This window comes from Papilio polytes, unplaced genomic scaffold (genome assembly GCF_000836215.1).
Source record: "Papilio polytes unplaced genomic scaffold, Ppol_1.0 DF824325.1, whole genome shotgun sequence".
NCBI classification, from domain to species: Eukaryota; Metazoa; Arthropoda; class Insecta; order Lepidoptera; family Papilionidae; genus Papilio; species Papilio polytes.
This window is the reverse complement of record NW_013524879.1, coordinates 780,872-798,438: the sequence shown is the minus strand read 5'-3', so window position 1 is coordinate 798,438 and position 17,567 is coordinate 780,872. Positions and strand designations below refer to the sequence as shown.

Genomic DNA, 17,567 nt, shown 5'->3' with positions numbered 1-17,567 from the left:
TTACAATGACTGATATGCAGGAGTTATTGGCTAAACATTTCAGCAACGAAACTGTTGAAAGTAAATGGGCTGATGTTCTACTTAGTTGGGTTAGTGTGTGTCCATTTTACTAATGTTTTAATGTAAAAATTTTGAATAATATTGTAAGGTGTATCCGTACATACGAAATAAAACACCGTAGTTAAAGAGAATGTCGTTTATTCCTATAACTACGGTGTATGTATGGTGGTGAGTATACGCGTGGTAGTGATTGAACGGCGCAAAATGTTCAGTGGGGAAAACATGTATTGTGCGGTGTTTACACCGTACAAATATAGAACCTTCTAATTTCCGTCTTGTATTGTATTGTATTTTTTTTTATAACATGAGGTGGCAAACGAGCAAGCGGCCAACTGAATCTGCCAAAATGGCGAAGCAAGCGCTGCACATAGACATCCGCAATTGCAGATCCGTTGCCTACCCTTATCCAACAGAGGAGAAGACGCACATAAAGAGGATATTTCCCCTTCCTGCGTATCTCCTCCTTCGTCAAATCTACTTTCCCTTCCCATCCAGTCCTTATAAGAAAAGGGTGGTAAAAAGAAAGGGACTTAAATTAGGCCCCCGGCAACACACTCATCAGACGAAACGCGAAATTGCTTCCACTTGACGCCTGTTTTCTGTGTGGTCGTGGTATTACACCGGGCGTGCCGGCCCTGCAGTGCTAAGATGTTAAAGCGGGCACAGTATATCTTACTGATAACGTAGCTTTCTAATGGTGCATGAATTTTTAAAAGCGGCCCAGTAGTTTTTGAATTACTTTATACATAAATACAAATCTTTCCCTTTGTAACATTAGCATAGAAGTATACATAAATTAAAATAAACTATACATATTGTTCTATCTTTCGTTTCTATATCTGATGGCTTCTATAGTAATTTAACGTCTTTTTTATATTTCAAGATAAACAATTGCGTGAACCCATGTTTGGATGCAAAAGAATTGAATTTACAATGCCTTTTGGATGTTATAAAACAACACGACAGAAGAATGTGTACAAAAGCTAATATAAACGCGTTCAGTGTTGACGACGTGGAAGCCATCTTGAGAAGAAGATATCCGACGTTGACAATAAGGTAATGTAGTAATTAAATTTGGTTAAACAGACATTGAAGGGCTTAAAACCAACATTCTTTTGTGAGATACTTAAAAATTATATTCTAGTGAAATTCTATATCAACATTTACCTCAACTTATGTATAATGTATAGAGGTTTTTTTAGTAAATCAATAATAACACATCCTTATTGATCAATTTCCTTTAGCTCATAATTCTCGATTAGCGCCTGTTGAAAATATATCTGCAACACTTTTACTTATTCATTTTTTAATAATAATACTATTAGTATTGCTTGATGTTCGCGACTTAATTTAGTAAAAATAAAGCCTATGTTTTTAATGGTACAAGAATTATTTAAATCGGTTCAGTAGTTTTTAACCATTTTCAATACATCTTACTATTATTATTCCATAGCGGAAGTTTAGATGGATGGATGTTTGTTAGAGTTTGTAGTCTAAATGGCTTAACGGATCTCTATGAAATTTGGCATAGATGTAAATGATAGGTTGGAAGAACAGATAAGCTACTTTTGTTTTTTTTAATGCCACCCAGACGAAGTCGTAGGCGAAAGCTAATACAAAAATACAAATCTTTCCACTTGTAACATTAGTATAGATTTATTCGTAAAGATACTGTTAATAGTTTAATAATCAAATTAACTTCTTTGTCTATCAGAAATTTGACAAGAGTATACGATTCAAAATACCAATTCAAGAAATTGTACATAGCGATTACGGTATTTTTATTTGAAGCGTGCATGAATGAAACATCCAAAGAGGCGGCCATTGAGATATGCAAACGACTACAAAAACACGAATTACAAATGATATTAAAAGTATGTCAATGTTTGAAAGCTGTTGATATGACGGAATTGAACATCGAAGCATCTATTAAAGGTACCAGAGGTTCCCAAAACTTTATCTACCTTACAAATACGCGGTATAAAGTTAAACTTAGGAATAAACTAAGTATAAGCAAATATTAGTACAAATTTCTCTTATACTCACTTTATTCCTAAGTTTATAAACTTTTAACGGTTTTTAACACCATTCTGACATCATAACTACCGTGAACCTCAGGGTGTCCACAGAAAAGTAGAAACCTACAATTTGCAATGTAGTATTTGTATAAAATGCCTTTTGAAGGCAATTACAAAATTTACCTCACGTTATAATCCCAATATTAAGTGCCCGTCCCACCACTGGCTGATAGACGTTCAGATAGCTTAAAAATAATGCCACTGTTAGGAAGAGTAACGAAATACCGTATTTCCATTACATATTTTACACGTTGGTTGTCAGACAATTTACAATTTGGTGGGACAGGCTCTAGATTCTGTAAATCTAGCCTTTTACTAATATTAGTGACAAGCTGTAGGCCCTTTGACCAAGAATTTTTTTATATCTTTATTTCAGTAACATGTTTTGTAAGTTGTGTTCTTTTTTATAATTTTTTTTGTCAATAAATGGTGTTATAGCTTTTTTTATATTATTATAAATGCGAAAGTTAAGATACACATTTGTTAGACTCGACGGATCACGCTAAAAGACACAGATGTAGAACCTCTAGAAGAAGACATTTTTTCTGATTAAACAGAGGTGACTAATCAATTTACAGCTGCATTCATGGATACATATGGTCCGGCTATAACAAAGAAACTCGAAGGTAAAACGGAACCTAAGAAGGAACCGGATGAAGAAATAGCAGGAGTTGATCCATCTTGCACTAAATGTGGTACTGCCAAGGATGCGGCGAAAACATCGTCACATGAATTAAAAACGTTACTACCACCTAGAGAAGCTAAAGATTCAGAATTAAGAATAAGGTCGAGGATACAAACGGACAGTTGCCCATCTAGTGGATTATTAGAAATGGATGTAAATGAAGATGGTAAATCTATATGTATACTACTATTATAAAGAGGAATGATTTGTATTTTGTATGTATTACAATAACTCAAAAACGACTGGGCCGATTTCAAAAAATCTTTCACCAATAAAAAGGTAATTTATCTGTGAGTAACACAGGCTGTATTTTATTTCTTAATTTCACGCGGACAAAGTCGCGAGCAATCAGATTGTAAGCATGATTCCAATTGTTACTTGCTATCAGTATTCGGTCATATGTTCATTCTGTATTGTATTTTCTACAGCCCCATGCATGAGCTACAGCTTTTCTTCGCAGACATCGATCGGTCCCAGGTTCCTCCCTAAGAAGAAACGTCGGAATTTATCACCTTCTTCCTCCGGAGATGCTGCCAAGTATAAACATTTAATCCTGACGATATGATCATCATCATCATTCTTTATATCCTACTCCCAGAAGGTCGGCGCAACAGCTTTGAAACGCGGAATTGATCTTAATTCAAGTTTGTCTTCTGTGTGGTTGTGGTTTCAGAGGCAGTGCAAACTCTGTCAGCAATTCTGAAGGTGTAAGATGGAACCTATACTTAGCGCTTGGCAGCATGGTCCTTCTGGCAGTGATCATCGTTATCCTCTGCAGCCTTACACTCCTGGACAGAGGTGAGAAAACGAAAGATGACGTCGAACTGCTGGACGAAAACTCTACCAATACTGTTAAACTAAAGAGGCTTGTTAGAGAAGGGTGAGTTTAATTCTACCAAGAATGTAAAAGTCCTGACCAATCTACTATATTTTTCCACTGGTTATATTATACAGAACACTAACTCGAACCCTTTATTACTGACTAGCTGTTCCCGTGCGACTTCATTCGCATGAAGTTATAAATTGTTTTATTGATTACATTTGTCAAATTCAATTGCAAATGTCAAAATGGCATGACACGATGGCAAAGTATGGCAATTTAGCTTTCTTGATGTTGGCAGCAACTTATGGTCTCTTTCCCACATTAGGGGGTTTTATCCAAAATATTTACCCCCTAAGTTTAGCGGCGTGACGTAATTGTAGGGCTTTTTATAAAAAAAGAATTGTTTAAAAATATGCTCTAATTGCTGATACCTTAGGCAACAAAGAAGTGTGTGTTTACGCTTTATTATAATGGTATAGATAGCACACCTTTGACTTAAAAATCAGACAACTGTTTAGTCTCGCTTTGATTCCTTTGACCTCAAATCGAGCGCACATTACTCGATATTTAGTTGTGCAACTAAACAGTTGAAGGTGCAAAACAATCGACAATCGCACAACAGTCGTGTGTTAGTTTAGTCAAAGGTTTAAACAAGGAAAAAACCTACCAGCTATTAGGGAAGAATACAACATTCGTCAAAATCACAAACCATAAAAACCCATTACATAAAGACTTCCTGAGTCAACAGCAAATATTGTGAATGTAAAATAATACAAATATCAAATTGCAAGCAAAAAAACAACTACAAAATGGTTAGACATTTCCGTTTGGGAATTCCGTATAGCCAAAACCATTGTCACAAGAATAATTTTATTTTTGTCATTTATTATGACAACCACAATATAGCCTTGATTATAACTTTGCATTTATAAAACTCAAATAAAGCAGCCATTTATGGAACTAAATAGAACTACAACTAACTACACTAAGATCTATCCAAAAATAATTTAATTTTTGTTGTTTAAAGAGGCAGTATAATAATGAATCGATAAATAAACAACAGATGAAAACCTAGGAGCCTGTCTCAACACTGACAGATAAGGCTAACAGTGGTAGTGCCCGCTTTAACATCTTAGCACTGCAGGGCTGGCACGCCCCCAGTAATACCACGACCACACAGAAAACAGGCGTGAAATGGAAGTAATTCCGTGTTTCGTCTGATGAGTGTGGTGCCGGAGGCCTAATTAAAGTCCCTTTCTCTTTACCACCCTTTTCTTATAAGGAGAGGATGGGAATGGGAAGTGGATTTGATGAAGGAGGAGATACATAGGAAGGGGAAATATCCTCTTTATGTGCGTCTCCTCCTCTGTCGGATAAGGGTAGGCAACGCATCTGCAATTGCGGATGTCTATCGGCAGCGGTCGCTTCGCCATTTTGGCGGATTCAGGTGGCCGCTTGCTCGTTTGCCACCTTATGTTATAAAAAAAAGGGACAAAACCTGATTTTTCCATTTTACACGTTGGATTGTTATCAAATAATTTACAATTTGGTGGGACAGGCCCTTAATCTTACATCCATCTTAATCTAAATAAGATTGATAAAAATTTCCTTACTTACTTTCAAAATCGTTTAATGGATAATGCAATAGGACTAAGAGCCTGTCCCACCACTGGCTGATACAGGCTCAGATAGCTTAATGACGTCACTGTCAGATAAGGGAACAAAATCTGATATTTCCATTACATGTTTTATACATCTGATTGTTATCAGACAATTTACAAGAATTGTGGGACAGGCCCTAAATAATTTTATTTCTGTATATTTTTTTTGTAATGTCATAAAAATTACTTTAAAGTTCTATTATAAAAAAGTCTGCATTTGGAGGAGGCTTTTACCCTAAACGTCCATACTTCCTACACAATGTATACATATTATTTTGTACGTTTATAAGTTATTTTCTGTATGGAATGAATAAAACTAATAAATAAATAAAATGTTTTCAGATTACCAGTTGTTGATATACAGTGGCAATGCAAGAATAACTTCTGTCTCAAATCAACTCTCAGTATTAACTCGACAATGTACAAATCTTTGAGTCGTTGCATACTTCTATGTATGGGTCCACAATTATGGCCGCATCCAATCGGCTACACGCAATACAGCAAAGAGATTATGGCTCTTAGTACTATGAATTTAGAATACAAATTCCAATCAGTACCCTCAGATATAGTACACAATTATTTAGCGGGTGCGTTCAAATTATTTCTCAAAAACGTATTCAAGTTGGAAAAACGAAAAAAATCGAACATAACAGAGATCGATCTTCCTATTAGAAAGATCAGTATCGAAATAGATGTAGAAAATGATCCGGATCCCAACTTAAGATTGGACACAGACGAATCTTATACTATAAAAATTGATACAATCGGAAATCGGGTCGTGTTTAAAATATCAGGGTATTCATTCTGCGGAGTGAGACATGGTTTAGAAACGACAAGCCAGTTAATATTACTAGATCAAGTTACTGGCTATCTAATAACTCTATCCAATTTGACGATTAAAGACAGACCCTGTTACAAATACAGAGGTTTAATGTTGGATACTGGACGGAATTACATTGCTGTATCAGATATTATGAGAACAATAGACGGTATGGCAAGTTGTAAATTAAATACATTCCATTGGAGAATATCTAGTGAAACCAGCTTTCCGTTATACTTAACTAAATTACCTTATCTATCAGATTATGGCGCATACGATAGGTCAATGATTTATACTAAAATTGACGTGAAAAGTATTGTAAGAAAGGCAGCGTTAAGGGGTATAAGAGTCCTTCTAGAAGTTGCCGCGCCTGGACCGGTTGGTAGAGCATGGTCGTGGTTCCCCCAATCGACTTGTCCTTTAAAAACTAATAATTACACTTGTCAGAATATATTATGCACTAGATTGTTAATGGATAAATCAGTTTTTGATACGTTACAAATACTTTACGCTGAGATTTTAGATATGACAGGTGTAAATGATGTCTTTCACCTCAGCGATGGAATGTTTTCTATAACAAATTGCTATGAATTAATCAGTGATAGAGATGGTTTTTTAAATAACGCATTGGATCGTTTGAAATTAGCTAACAAAGGTGTTTTACCCCAGTTACCGATAGTATGGTATACATCACATTTAATGAAGGATTCTGAAGCTAGAAACTGGGAAAGAATGGGAGTTCAGCTGACGGATTGGGAACCGAATCCTGGAGAACACTATTTGGGTAAATTCCGTGTGATACATTCCACTAATTGGGATTTGTCTTGCAAGATTGTTAAACAAAGATGTGTTAAGTACAGGTAAATTCTTAAACTAATACTATTAAAATAAAACAAACGAAGTTCATTTATATTTTATTATTTTAAAATTAGCTATTGACTCCCCCCTCCATCCACTTTAAACGCTAAATTAGAACAAAACTTATAAGTAAGTAGACGATGATTCCTGTTAAGCGGTTTTTTGAGATACCTTTTAACAAAAAATCATCTAAACTTTCGTTTTCATAACATTAGGAATATATTATTTAAAAATTGTTAATCAATGCCTTTCCACTTAAATTTGAATTGATGTTTTTCACAGATCTTGGCAAGAAATGTACTCCTGGAAGATTTGGCGTAATGTTGAATCATTTAGCACTGAAGGGGGCGAGGCAATACTTTGGACTGATCTTGTTAATGAAGGTAAAATATAAGACACGGAAATAATTAAAAAATATTTATCTTTGATATTTCTAATATTTAAAAATTAATAAGATTAAGATACCTCACTTCTATTGTAATGATAATTAACTTTCGTACTTTTAATATTTTTAATTGCAGGTAATATTGACGCTTTACTATGGCCCCGAGCGACCGCAGTTGCCGAAAGACTCTGGTCAGACACTATAGCCAATTCTACCGCCAATAAATATGTTTACATGCGATTGGATAGGCAAAGGTACCATTAAAACATATTGGTAATATAAATTAACTGATTTTTTTTGTTAACTTAATGTGAAAGTTGTGTATAATTTGTTAAAAATGAGAAAACGTTAAAGCGCCTGAAGATTTTAATTTGCAAAAATTCTATTCCTAATATTAGATATTTATTTCCAGATGGCGGATGCTGTTACGCGGAATACGAGCGCAGCCTATTTGGCCGGCGTGGTGCAGTTTCAACCCAAGCATTTGTTTAGCTAAAATACGCAAATAAGAAAACCTTGTAAAAAAACTGTGATTTGTTTTCATTTTACGTTAATTTGAAGTCCAATGCAAATTCAAAACTATTGAAGTACAAAATAATTGAATAGAAGATTTTCCTTTTACTGCACAACTATTAACGGCAATTAGTAAATCATAGTTAAAAAGAACACATAAACAATTAGATTTTTATAAACTCGGCGTGAAATCGCGGGCAGAGTTTATCTTACTAATGTTTGTTAGAGTTTGTAACCTAAAATGAACGCATCTCGATGAAATTTGGCATAGATGTAGAACATAATTTGGACTCATAGGTTACTTTTTTTTAATTCAACTCGAGAGTCTTTTGAAAGCTACCGAAATAAAACTAAGTAATCATAACACCAAAATTTAATAATATAAAAACAATTAACTGAACGATGGTAGATCACAATGTTTCTTTTTAACATGAAATCTTAACGAAGTATTATATTTTGTCGCAAACGGACAAACTTCACATTTAAATTTCTTCTCTGTTGAATGTTTATATTTATGCTGTACCAAATTTGCAGGTAAAATTGTTGCATAATCACATTTGTCACATGCATATTTCTTTTTACCTGTCATATGTGCTTCTTCGTGGTATTTTAAAATGTATTTATTCATACTTTGAAATGAACATTTAGAACATTGTAATTTAAGACCTTGTTCTGTATGTTTCTTCTTATGTTTTAACATCGCTACTTCATAGAATGTTTTATACCTACATCCTTCCATTTCACAGTTCAATGTTGTCGCATTTTTGTGTCTTAACGTATGTTGTGTTAAGCTTCCTCGGGATAATGTTTTAAATTCACAATATTTACATTGCAATGTTGTTAGTTTTGTATGTTTGTCTTTCATATGTTTTTGTAGTATATTATCCGGGACTATCTGACCGCAAACTTGACACTGTGTATCTTTAACTATTAGATGATTTTGTGTAAAATGTAACCTAAGTAATTCCCAAGTTAAAAATGATTCAGTACATTTCGAGCATTGAAATGATTCTTTTATATCCATTTCTTCTTTTTTTATTACTATATCATTTATATTTGTTTGTCCGTGTGCTGTGTTTACATGTTTTGATAATTCCAATTCATCTATAAATGTTTCCGGACAATGCTCGCAGTGTTGTAACTGGTTGTTTTTAATATTTTTCACTGGATGTTTAAATAAAATATGACGTCGATAGCTTTCTTTGCATTTGAATATTTTACCGCAATATATACATGTGTATGAAGCTTTTAAATGTACTTTCATTAAATGAGGTTTCAATTGCCTTTTGTCATGGAATCCTGCGTTACATATGTGACAGAAAATTGTTTTCGGCAAATCAATTTGGTGGACACATCGTAAATGTTTACCCAAACCCGCTTTAGAAGCAAATATTAAACCACAAATCGAACATTCTCTGATCATTTTAATATGTGTGTGATTTAAATATAATTCTCTCGTATCGAATTGTTTATTGCACACTTCACAATACGATCCTTTGTCATGTTTTCTTCTAATATGACGTTTTAAACTCTCTATTTTATCATATGATAGATTACAAAATCTACATTTCAATCTGAAATCATCTTTTAAAGCATTATGCTTCCTTCTCATGTGTAATTTAAGATAATTTAATGAAGAAAACACTAAAGGACATTCTTTACAAGATATTTCACCGGTTTCTTCATTTTTTGAATTTTCTAATAAATCTTTATCATTTTTATCAACATCTTCAACTATATGATGCTTCCTTTGTACATGTCTCGCATAAGTTTCACGTTTAGTGAACGCTTTTGGACAAAACGGACAATTATACCACTGTTCTATAACAGGTTTGTTCTCCACGTTATGTTTCCTCCGCATATGCACGATCAAACTTCTATACTTTTCATAAGAAAGTCCACAATCTTTGCACGCATATTGAAAAGAATCTTCAAAAGAGCCGTGTTTTCTACGCATATGCATACGTAATCTTGTCATCCCTTTAAATACAAGAGCGCATATATCACATGTTCTTTCTTCTCGGTCAACAGGTAATGAATTTGGGCCATGTTTCCTCCTTATATGAGCGATTAAACTACCTTTCTGGTCGTAAGCCATTCCACAACTCTCACATACATGTTCAAATGCTCTTCGGAATAATTTGTGTTTCCTCTTTTGATGCATTTTCAATGTTCTAATAGATTGAAACACTAGATGACATATTTTACACATGTGTGTCTGTCCTAATATCTTTGTCTCACTTGGTTGGTTGTAATTAAACACTGATTTGTCACTGACAACACTTTCGAATGTCAGAATAACCGCTTCGTGGTTCTGTTGTTCCAATCTGACTGCGGGTTCCTGACTATCATCACTTTGTACACCTTCAAGCATGAGTCCATTGTCATTGGTGAACTGGAAAATAGAAAAAGTACTGAAGTTACAATAGAAATCTAAAAGTAAATGCATCGTGGAAAGTACCTGAATTATTACTGAAACTCTAAACACTGGAGTGTTCGTAAATTTTCGTGCATTGGTCAAATTTAATCTACAGTATGGATTTTACTTATTTTTTAAAATCTAAATGACTTTACCTCTTTCAAAAATCATCGAACATAAATTTCAATGCTTTCTGTTTGTATTAAGTTTCTGTATTAGTAATGCTCTTTGTTCATGTTTTAAGAAACCTAATCCAAGAAATTGGTAAAATGACACTAAATTACAATAATCCGTTGCTGCCTTACAAATAAACATGGATATATTGTGTAAAAGGTGACATGATCAAAAAGGGAGTGATGACTGAGATGACGTATGATAGAGTTATGTGGAGGACAAAAACCTGTTGCGCCACTACGGGAGTCAGATAAGGAGATGATGATGATGATGAGCTTTACAAATAAACTTAAGTAAATAAACTTAAAAAATGTATACTAATATTTGCTTATACTCAATTTATTCCTAAGTTTCTAATTGTAAGTAAATATTGTATTTAGTTGTAAGACTGCAAGTGTATTAGGTTTGCTTTGAAACGGAGAGGAAGGCCAAAACTTTGGTCTTAGTTTCAGATGAAATACATTTCATCAGATAGTATTGATTTTCTATTTATTTGCTTACATCTTACTTAAGATACGAAATAAGTATATTAGAGGAAGTTTGAGAGTAGCCCCAGTAGTCGAGATAGTAAGGAGTAAAAGGTTAGCATGGTATGGGTATGTTATGAGGAGGAATCGCATGTTACAAGATGACGTATGATAGTTATGTTGAGGACAAAAACCTGTTGCGCTACTACGGGAGTTGGATAAGGAGAAAGATGATTTATCCACTTACATCGTTGAAATCCAATTCAACTTCTATATTCTCCACTTTAATATTAACCTCAGGATCAAATGTTATTTCTATTGGTTCATTAGTTACTTCACCTAAATCTTTAAACGGATCCTCTTGGTTCCGCTTCTTTTTTTTCTTTTTCCTTTTTGGTTTTAACTCATATGACATTGGCTCATCTGGTAAAAAAGATGTAGGGTCCTGTCTTTTCACTTTTACATCTTCAACATTATTTATTTCAGACATTATATTTATAATTAATGTTATCTGGAAAAAAACGTGAATTATATCAATTATTTATACTTAATATAATAAAGCATAAACAAACACACTAGTTTGTGGCATATTTTTGAATAATTATTTTATTATTAAAAAAACCCACACTTATGACTCTTCAGGCTATAAATTTTTACGCTAATAGACTTAGGGGGTAAATAAATTGGAAAATGTAAGAAAGGGAAGTACAAGCTGCCAACATTAAAGAAGCAATGTTGTTATGGTAATTTTGACATTTGCAATTGGGAAGTTGACAAATGTAAACAATAAAATAAAGTTTTTATAATTCCATGTGGGTGGAGCCACATAGGAACAGCTAGTCTGTTATAAAGAGGAAAGATTTTCATTATTTTATTTTTGTCAAAAACTACAGGGTGGATTTTAAAAATCATTTTTTCATTAAAAAGCTACATCATCACTTATACAAAGGCTTGATATTCGTTTGAGAATATTTAACACAAAGTGTTATAGAAATATATTGAAATACAACTTTCAATATATTAACTTCTTGCCATTGTAACATTAGCAAATTCAAATAGTTTATGATTGCTCTATTTAGGAACATCATGATGATAACAGTAAGCAAAATGAACTTATCAAAACTACGACATACACGTCATTTTAGTCATAAAACTTACCTACTTATCGAAAATAAATCCTAACACCAAAATTCACAACATATTTATTGTATGACTATATAAATAATATGTAAGCTAACACTTAAGTAAACCAATCATGGCAAGTCTATCACAGCGCGTGTCGCACTCTAAAATAATCAATAATTTCATAATATAATTATCATATCATATTTTATATCCAATATGGAACTTGGATTTATTGACGTTTTCGGATTGACATAACAAAAGTGTTGCTATAACAATTTTTTTAACTGAAAACATCCCTATAGCAGCACCACACACATTTTTACTAAAAAATAAAAATGTTTAACTTTGTTATTTAATTTTAAACATAAAATCGCATTATTTCATTGTTTTTACATGTACCAATGTTTTTTAACGCAAAATACAAAATTCATAATTTATCTTTACAAACAGTAAAATGTTCTCGTTTGTTTTTTTTATTTATCAAATGTCATTTGTCAAATAAAAAGATATAACCTATAAAATAAGAATAAAAATAATTGTAATGGCTATAATATTTATTATTTAGAAAAGACAATGCTTCGGACTATTAAATTATGTGTAGCAATTAAGACAACAAGATTTATGCAATCCCCGTTAACTTATAACGTGAGACGAATTCATATGACTCCAGGTAAAAGTTTCTTTTGACAAACTTAAGTTTTTTCTTGATATTTTTCTTAAAGAATTCTTGGTGCAGGCTTAAGACATGGAGAATATGAATGGCAGGATCCTAAATCAGAAGATGAAGTGTATGTATTTGTAACAATCTTTGTCTATTTACGTTTTAATTGCTGGACATGTCATTTCCTAAAACTTTTGAAATTTTATGTTTTAGTGTTAATATCACATATGTTGATAAAGATGGGAAAAAGACAAAAGTAAGGGGTAAAGTTGGTGATAATGTTCTTTATTTGGCTCATCGATATGGCATTGAAATGGAAGGTAAGATTCAATAATTATATTCATGGGTTAAAAATCTTGGTAACAGATGATTACATCAGTAGGGAATAATATGTAGGATTTAGAAAATCTCATATATCCTGACATTCCAATGAGGATAAAATATGCATAAAATCTTATTAAAATGTCCCAAATTAGTTTTTTCTGATGAATGAGATTTAACTATGAATAAAAGTTATACATTGTCTATGGTCTAATCAAATCATTCACTTATTCTTTTCAGGTGCATGTGAGGCGTCTCTAGCATGTACAACATGTCATGTTTATGTAAAACAAGATTATTTTGACAAATTGCCCATGTCTGAAGAGAAAGAGGATGACTTATTGGATATGGCGCCATTTCTTAAAGAAAATTCTAGATTAGGTCTGTAGTTAGTAAAGAATCTATACATAAAACACATACAATGTTATTGGTATTAGATGAAGAAATAACCAGAGACAATTTTTCTTTTTTTACAGGTTGCCAGATTGTATTGACAAAAGATTTAGAAGGTATGGAGTTGCGGTTACCAAAAGCAACAAGGAATTTCTATGTAGATGGACACAAACCTGCACCTCATTAGCTGTGATGAAATATTTGTAGTATAAAATGTAGCATAATATGATATAAAAAGTGAAATATTACTGTAATGCTTTACAATTGTAAAGAAATAATTATGTAAGCATCCAGTTGTATCTAAGAACAAAATACATTGTATTTTTAAATTTAAGTGTTGATTATTAAAGGAGAGGTAAAAATACAGATTATAATGATAATTTTATTGAAAAAACTTTATTGTAATCACAACGGAAATCTGGATTTACATCTTTTTAATGCGTCTTATAATCAGTGGAGTACAATACTATAACTAAATGTTAAAAACCTTACAAAGCATTATTTCTGCTACCAACCCTAACATTTTTACTGTCATAGCTGTCTTATCAGGAAATTTATTAAATTTTTATGCAGAGGTTATTTCCAATGTTTATTTAAAACGTTGAATGTACCATTTTTTCAAAAAGAAATACAGTCGTTCGAAATATTGCGGTAACAGATTACTTTGTGTTTTATTTAATCTGTTAAAATTTATGGTTTCATTCGTTCTTAGCTTGTCTATGCGCAACTACGCGCCGCGTTGCCAACTCCGTTCGTTCAAGATATTGCAATTCATTCGTTCAATCAGTCTGGCCGCGACTATTCTAGAGGAAGGATTACTCGATCTCGTCTTATTTAAACGCGTTACGGTGTGTTTTGTGTTTTGTATTGTGGTGTATCATGGCTTACAACGGTAGTAGTGGCAAGAGACTGTGCACTGGAACCGACGTAGACGTGGAAAGGGTGAGTTACGATTTGTACCCAACTGACGTACACTTACATGCACTCTATCGAAAATGGCCGTGTTTGGAAACTGTCTTCATGTTTTCCTTTTTAAAACACTCAACTATACAAAGTCCAATGCCGTTTTATAGTTGTATAAAAACAACAAAAAAGCAGATAACAGTATTACAAAGTCCGTTAGTATTCTTGTCACCTACACGTTCTTTTGTTGATCTCTTAAAGTTTGAGGTTACTATATTGACAGGTGACAAATAAATTGTGTATATTATTGTATTGCTTGGGCTGTGTTAGTTTTTAGGCCGCTCCACGACTAAAGTACGAAAATAACTAAGATGCCCGCGTTTGTCAATTATTGTGATTGATACGACTCGGTCATTAGATGCGTGTGACGGGCGGGAGATTTTCAATTCTTGTACAAAATACTTCGTGAAGATTTTTTTTTGCTATTGAATGTTAAATGTCTGTAAAATGATTACCTTGGCCTGTTTTAATGTTATTCCATGTAAAGTATGTGTTGATAAAACTTATTCTTTCAATTGTTTACTTCACAATGTCAATTGCGTCTCGTTTCTTATCAACGCCGTTAACATATTAAAACTTTTTATTTTATATAATATTGTTACTGCAAATTGTGGCATAAATCGGTAGGACAAGATGGGTTAAGATAGATTATAACATATCTCCAAAACAACTCTTTGGATCTTGACATTTGTCTCAAATGTAGAACAGTCTAGTAGAACCCATAGATTATTGTTTTTTAATTCCACATGGATGCATAAGATATTAGATTCTTACTGGCTTTTGGCTGATCTTGTTTTGTTAGTAATCTATTGTTAAATAACCAAATGGACAGTAAAATGACTTTAAACAGTATTATTGACTTACTAAATTATAGGAATGTGATTTAAATAAGATATATTTAACTACCCTACAAATTTAAATTAAATGTGGTATAGCAACATAATGTATTTAAGATTATATCAAATGACTTAACTTCCTTTATGTTTTAATATGAGTAAATTAAACTCTAATTAAATTCAAAACTGAAAAACACTACAAAGTTTAGTTGTCTTATAAAGGACTTATAATGTTGCAAATAAAAATAAAAAAAAGAGTACTTTGCAACACCTGGAGAGGCCTAAGTCTGGCATTTATGTGTAGAAATGTGAAAGATTTAGTAAATGTTCCTCGAATTCATTGAAATTTGTTGTACTGTTTTGGACATGCATAGTACCAGCCATAAAACCTTTTACATATACATTTTTTTTAAAACACCGTAGCAAACAAGCAACAGGCCACTTGAATATGCTACACTATGATACAATACAAAATAATACATTATTAGTATTATAAGTTAAGTATTTATTGAATTGAAAATTAAAACTAAGTAAGATCTTGGTGACTTGTTTATCATGTTAACTGACTCTTGTATTCAGATATAGTTATTGTAATATTCTGCTTCTGAAATACTAGTTCAGTTCAGTTTTTTGTTTATGGAACTCCTTTAACGGTCTAAAATACTGTCAAAATTTTGTTATATCTGTCTTGTCAAGTTTAATGAAAGGTGTGAAGATATGTTTTAGCACAAGTCGGACTTCCTCTGTCAAAGATTGAAAAATGTCAGATGTAATACTTGATAAATAAATACAAAAAATAATGACTTATGTTTTTACTTGAACCACATGTAGAATAACTAAACTGGTGACCTAAGGGGAGAGGGACTAGATCAGCCCCCCTTTGATCCTCGACTACATACAATATCGCGACACCCTTTGTTAATATGCCCTTGTCAAATTCCATGGCCAAACATCCGTGGCATATTTAACTTCAAAGGATATCGTAATGTATGAAACGATCGATAAATTTACAAATACCCACAATCCGCGCATTTAATTTACCGAAACAAAGCGTATAAGACATTTATAGCCGAAACTCAGCGTAATCCTAACGAAAGAGATTACCGATTCAAAGATGTGGTCTTTGGACCAAATGTTACGTTTAACTCGAAAAGTTGACGGTTTATTTGACGGTTTATCGGTTTTATATCCCGAGTTTGGGGAACCGGTAATATTTGTCGCTCGTTTAATGATTTGTAGGTATCAAAGTTTGCGTGAATTGAACTTAGGAAGTATTCAATGTGGAGTTGAAATAAAATGCGTAAGATTTTAAAATTGATGGTTTTGTATAATAGTGATGAGATTTTTTTGTATGGATTTATTTTAGACTATCTGTTGCTCGTGACTTGGTCCGCGTGGAATTAAAAAACAATACAAAATATAGTCTATGTTACTGCTGGGTACAGCTATGATAATAAAAGGAATTATCCTGCAGTAACTTAACGGATAATAAAGTTATAGTTAAGTTGTTTCGCTGCTGACGTGAGAATAAACTTGCTTATTGCACTGAAAACGTATCTCGTTAATAACTATAACTTGAAGATGTTTGTAGGAAAAGTTTTAAGACTTGAGGGCTTAGTGTGTTTTTTATTTTATCGACTTAGCAAAAGCCGTTTTTAGTAATCGAGAGATTTTACACCTAGAACGAATCTATATAGATATGCCAATGGTATCTTACTTACTTACTAATATAAATACGAATGTTTCGATGGATGGATGTTAGATTTTGCCGCATAAACTCCTGAACAGATCTCGATGAAATTTGGTATAGATGTAGAGGATAGTCTGTAAGAAAGAGTAGACTACTCGTTTTTTTTTTTGTTTTTTTTTTTAATTCTATGCTGATCGGGCGAAAGCTAGTTTATAAATAAAGCCACTTATTAGAAATTGTCTAAGTTCGCCTTAAAAGGTGAACAGATCAGTCAAAATAAACTAATGAAAAGAAATGATGTAGCTTGTTTAATAAATATAAATCTTAAAGTAATTAGATTTAACGCTCGTTTTTGAATAAAACAGAACACGTGATGTTATTTTTCACACTACAAGTAAGTGTAAAATTGTAATATTGGTTCACGTGTCTATAAATTTTGGTTGCTAATAGAATAGCTATCAGCAGCCAAAATTTATAGATACAACCAATTTAAATTTTTCATGATATAGGTGAAGTGTTGAAACTTTTACAACGGGGGAGGTTAAAATTCCCATTTGTTACGTTTACTATTCTAAATTTTGCAATAAGAATTGAAGTTAGTTATGAGTGTAACACCGGTAGAGATAGACGTAGAA

At 32.7% G+C, this 17,567-nt stretch overlaps 3 protein-coding genes across 3 annotated transcripts; 2 read left to right on the top strand and 1 right to left on the bottom strand.

Annotated features, from left to right (window-relative positions):
* The first annotated feature begins 6 nt into the window (after positions 1-6).
* On the top strand, positions 7-7,879 carry LOC106100225 (probable beta-hexosaminidase fdl). The gene is made up of 10 exons (XM_013279014.1): positions 7-89; positions 944-1,116; positions 1,775-1,995; positions 2,717-2,989; positions 3,252-3,360; positions 3,497-3,703; positions 5,650-6,987; positions 7,268-7,368; positions 7,507-7,624; positions 7,783-7,879. Exons 1-10 carry the CDS (start codon positions 15-17, stop codon positions 7,877-7,879), a joined length of 2,712 nt encoding a protein of 903 aa, XP_013134468.1. The 5' UTR covers positions 7-14.
* A 395-nt stretch (positions 7,880-8,274) lies between these two features.
* LOC106099792 (zinc finger protein 708-like) lies at positions 8,275-12,305 on the bottom strand. The gene is made up of 3 exons (XM_013278458.1): positions 12,102-12,305; positions 11,191-11,454; positions 8,275-10,278 (listed from the first exon to the last, which is right to left on the bottom strand). Exons 2-3 carry the CDS (start codon positions 11,431-11,433, stop codon positions 8,275-8,277), a joined length of 2,247 nt encoding a protein of 748 aa, XP_013133912.1. The 5' UTR covers positions 11,434-11,454; positions 12,102-12,305.
* A 261-nt stretch (positions 12,306-12,566) lies between these two features.
* On the top strand, positions 12,567-13,777 carry LOC106099963 (adrenodoxin-like protein, mitochondrial). The gene is made up of 5 exons (XM_013278664.1): positions 12,567-12,738; positions 12,805-12,856; positions 12,943-13,049; positions 13,291-13,431; positions 13,527-13,777. The coding sequence occupies exons 1-5, from the start codon at positions 12,642-12,644 to the stop codon at positions 13,628-13,630; spliced, it is 501 nt and encodes a 166-aa protein (XP_013134118.1). The 5' UTR covers positions 12,567-12,641; the 3' UTR covers positions 13,631-13,777.
* The last annotated feature ends 3,790 nt before the right edge of the window (positions 13,778-17,567 follow it).

Excerpts from the sequence above, each read along its gene's own strand:
- LOC106100225 (XM_013279014.1), top strand. The coding sequence starts at position 15 with ATGCAGGAGTTATTGGCTAAACATTTCAGCAACGAAACTGTTGAAAGT. Across the intron at positions 90-943 it reads CTGATGTTCTACTTAGTTGG|ATAAACAATTGCGTGAACCC; the intron begins GTTAGTGTGTGT and ends TTATATTTCAAG. Across the intron at positions 6,988-7,267 it reads CAAAGATGTGTTAAGTACAG|ATCTTGGCAAGAAATGTACT; the intron begins GTAAATTCTTAA and ends TGTTTTTCACAG.
- LOC106099792 (XM_013278458.1), bottom strand. The coding sequence starts at position 11,433 with ATGTCTGAAATAAATAATGTTGAAGATGTAAAAGTGAAAAGACAGGAC. Across the intron at positions 10,279-11,190 it reads TTGAATTGGATTTCAACGAT|TTCACCAATGACAATGGACT; the intron begins GTAAGTGGATAA and ends TCTATTTTCCAG.
- LOC106099963 (XM_013278664.1), top strand. The coding sequence starts at position 12,642 with ATGCTTCGGACTATTAAATTATGTGTAGCAATTAAGACAACAAGATTT. Across the intron at positions 12,857-12,942 it reads CCTAAATCAGAAGATGAAGT|TGTTAATATCACATATGTTG; the intron begins GTATGTATTTGT and ends TTTATGTTTTAG. Across the intron at positions 13,050-13,290 it reads ATATGGCATTGAAATGGAAG|GTGCATGTGAGGCGTCTCTA; the intron begins GTAAGATTCAAT and ends TATTCTTTTCAG.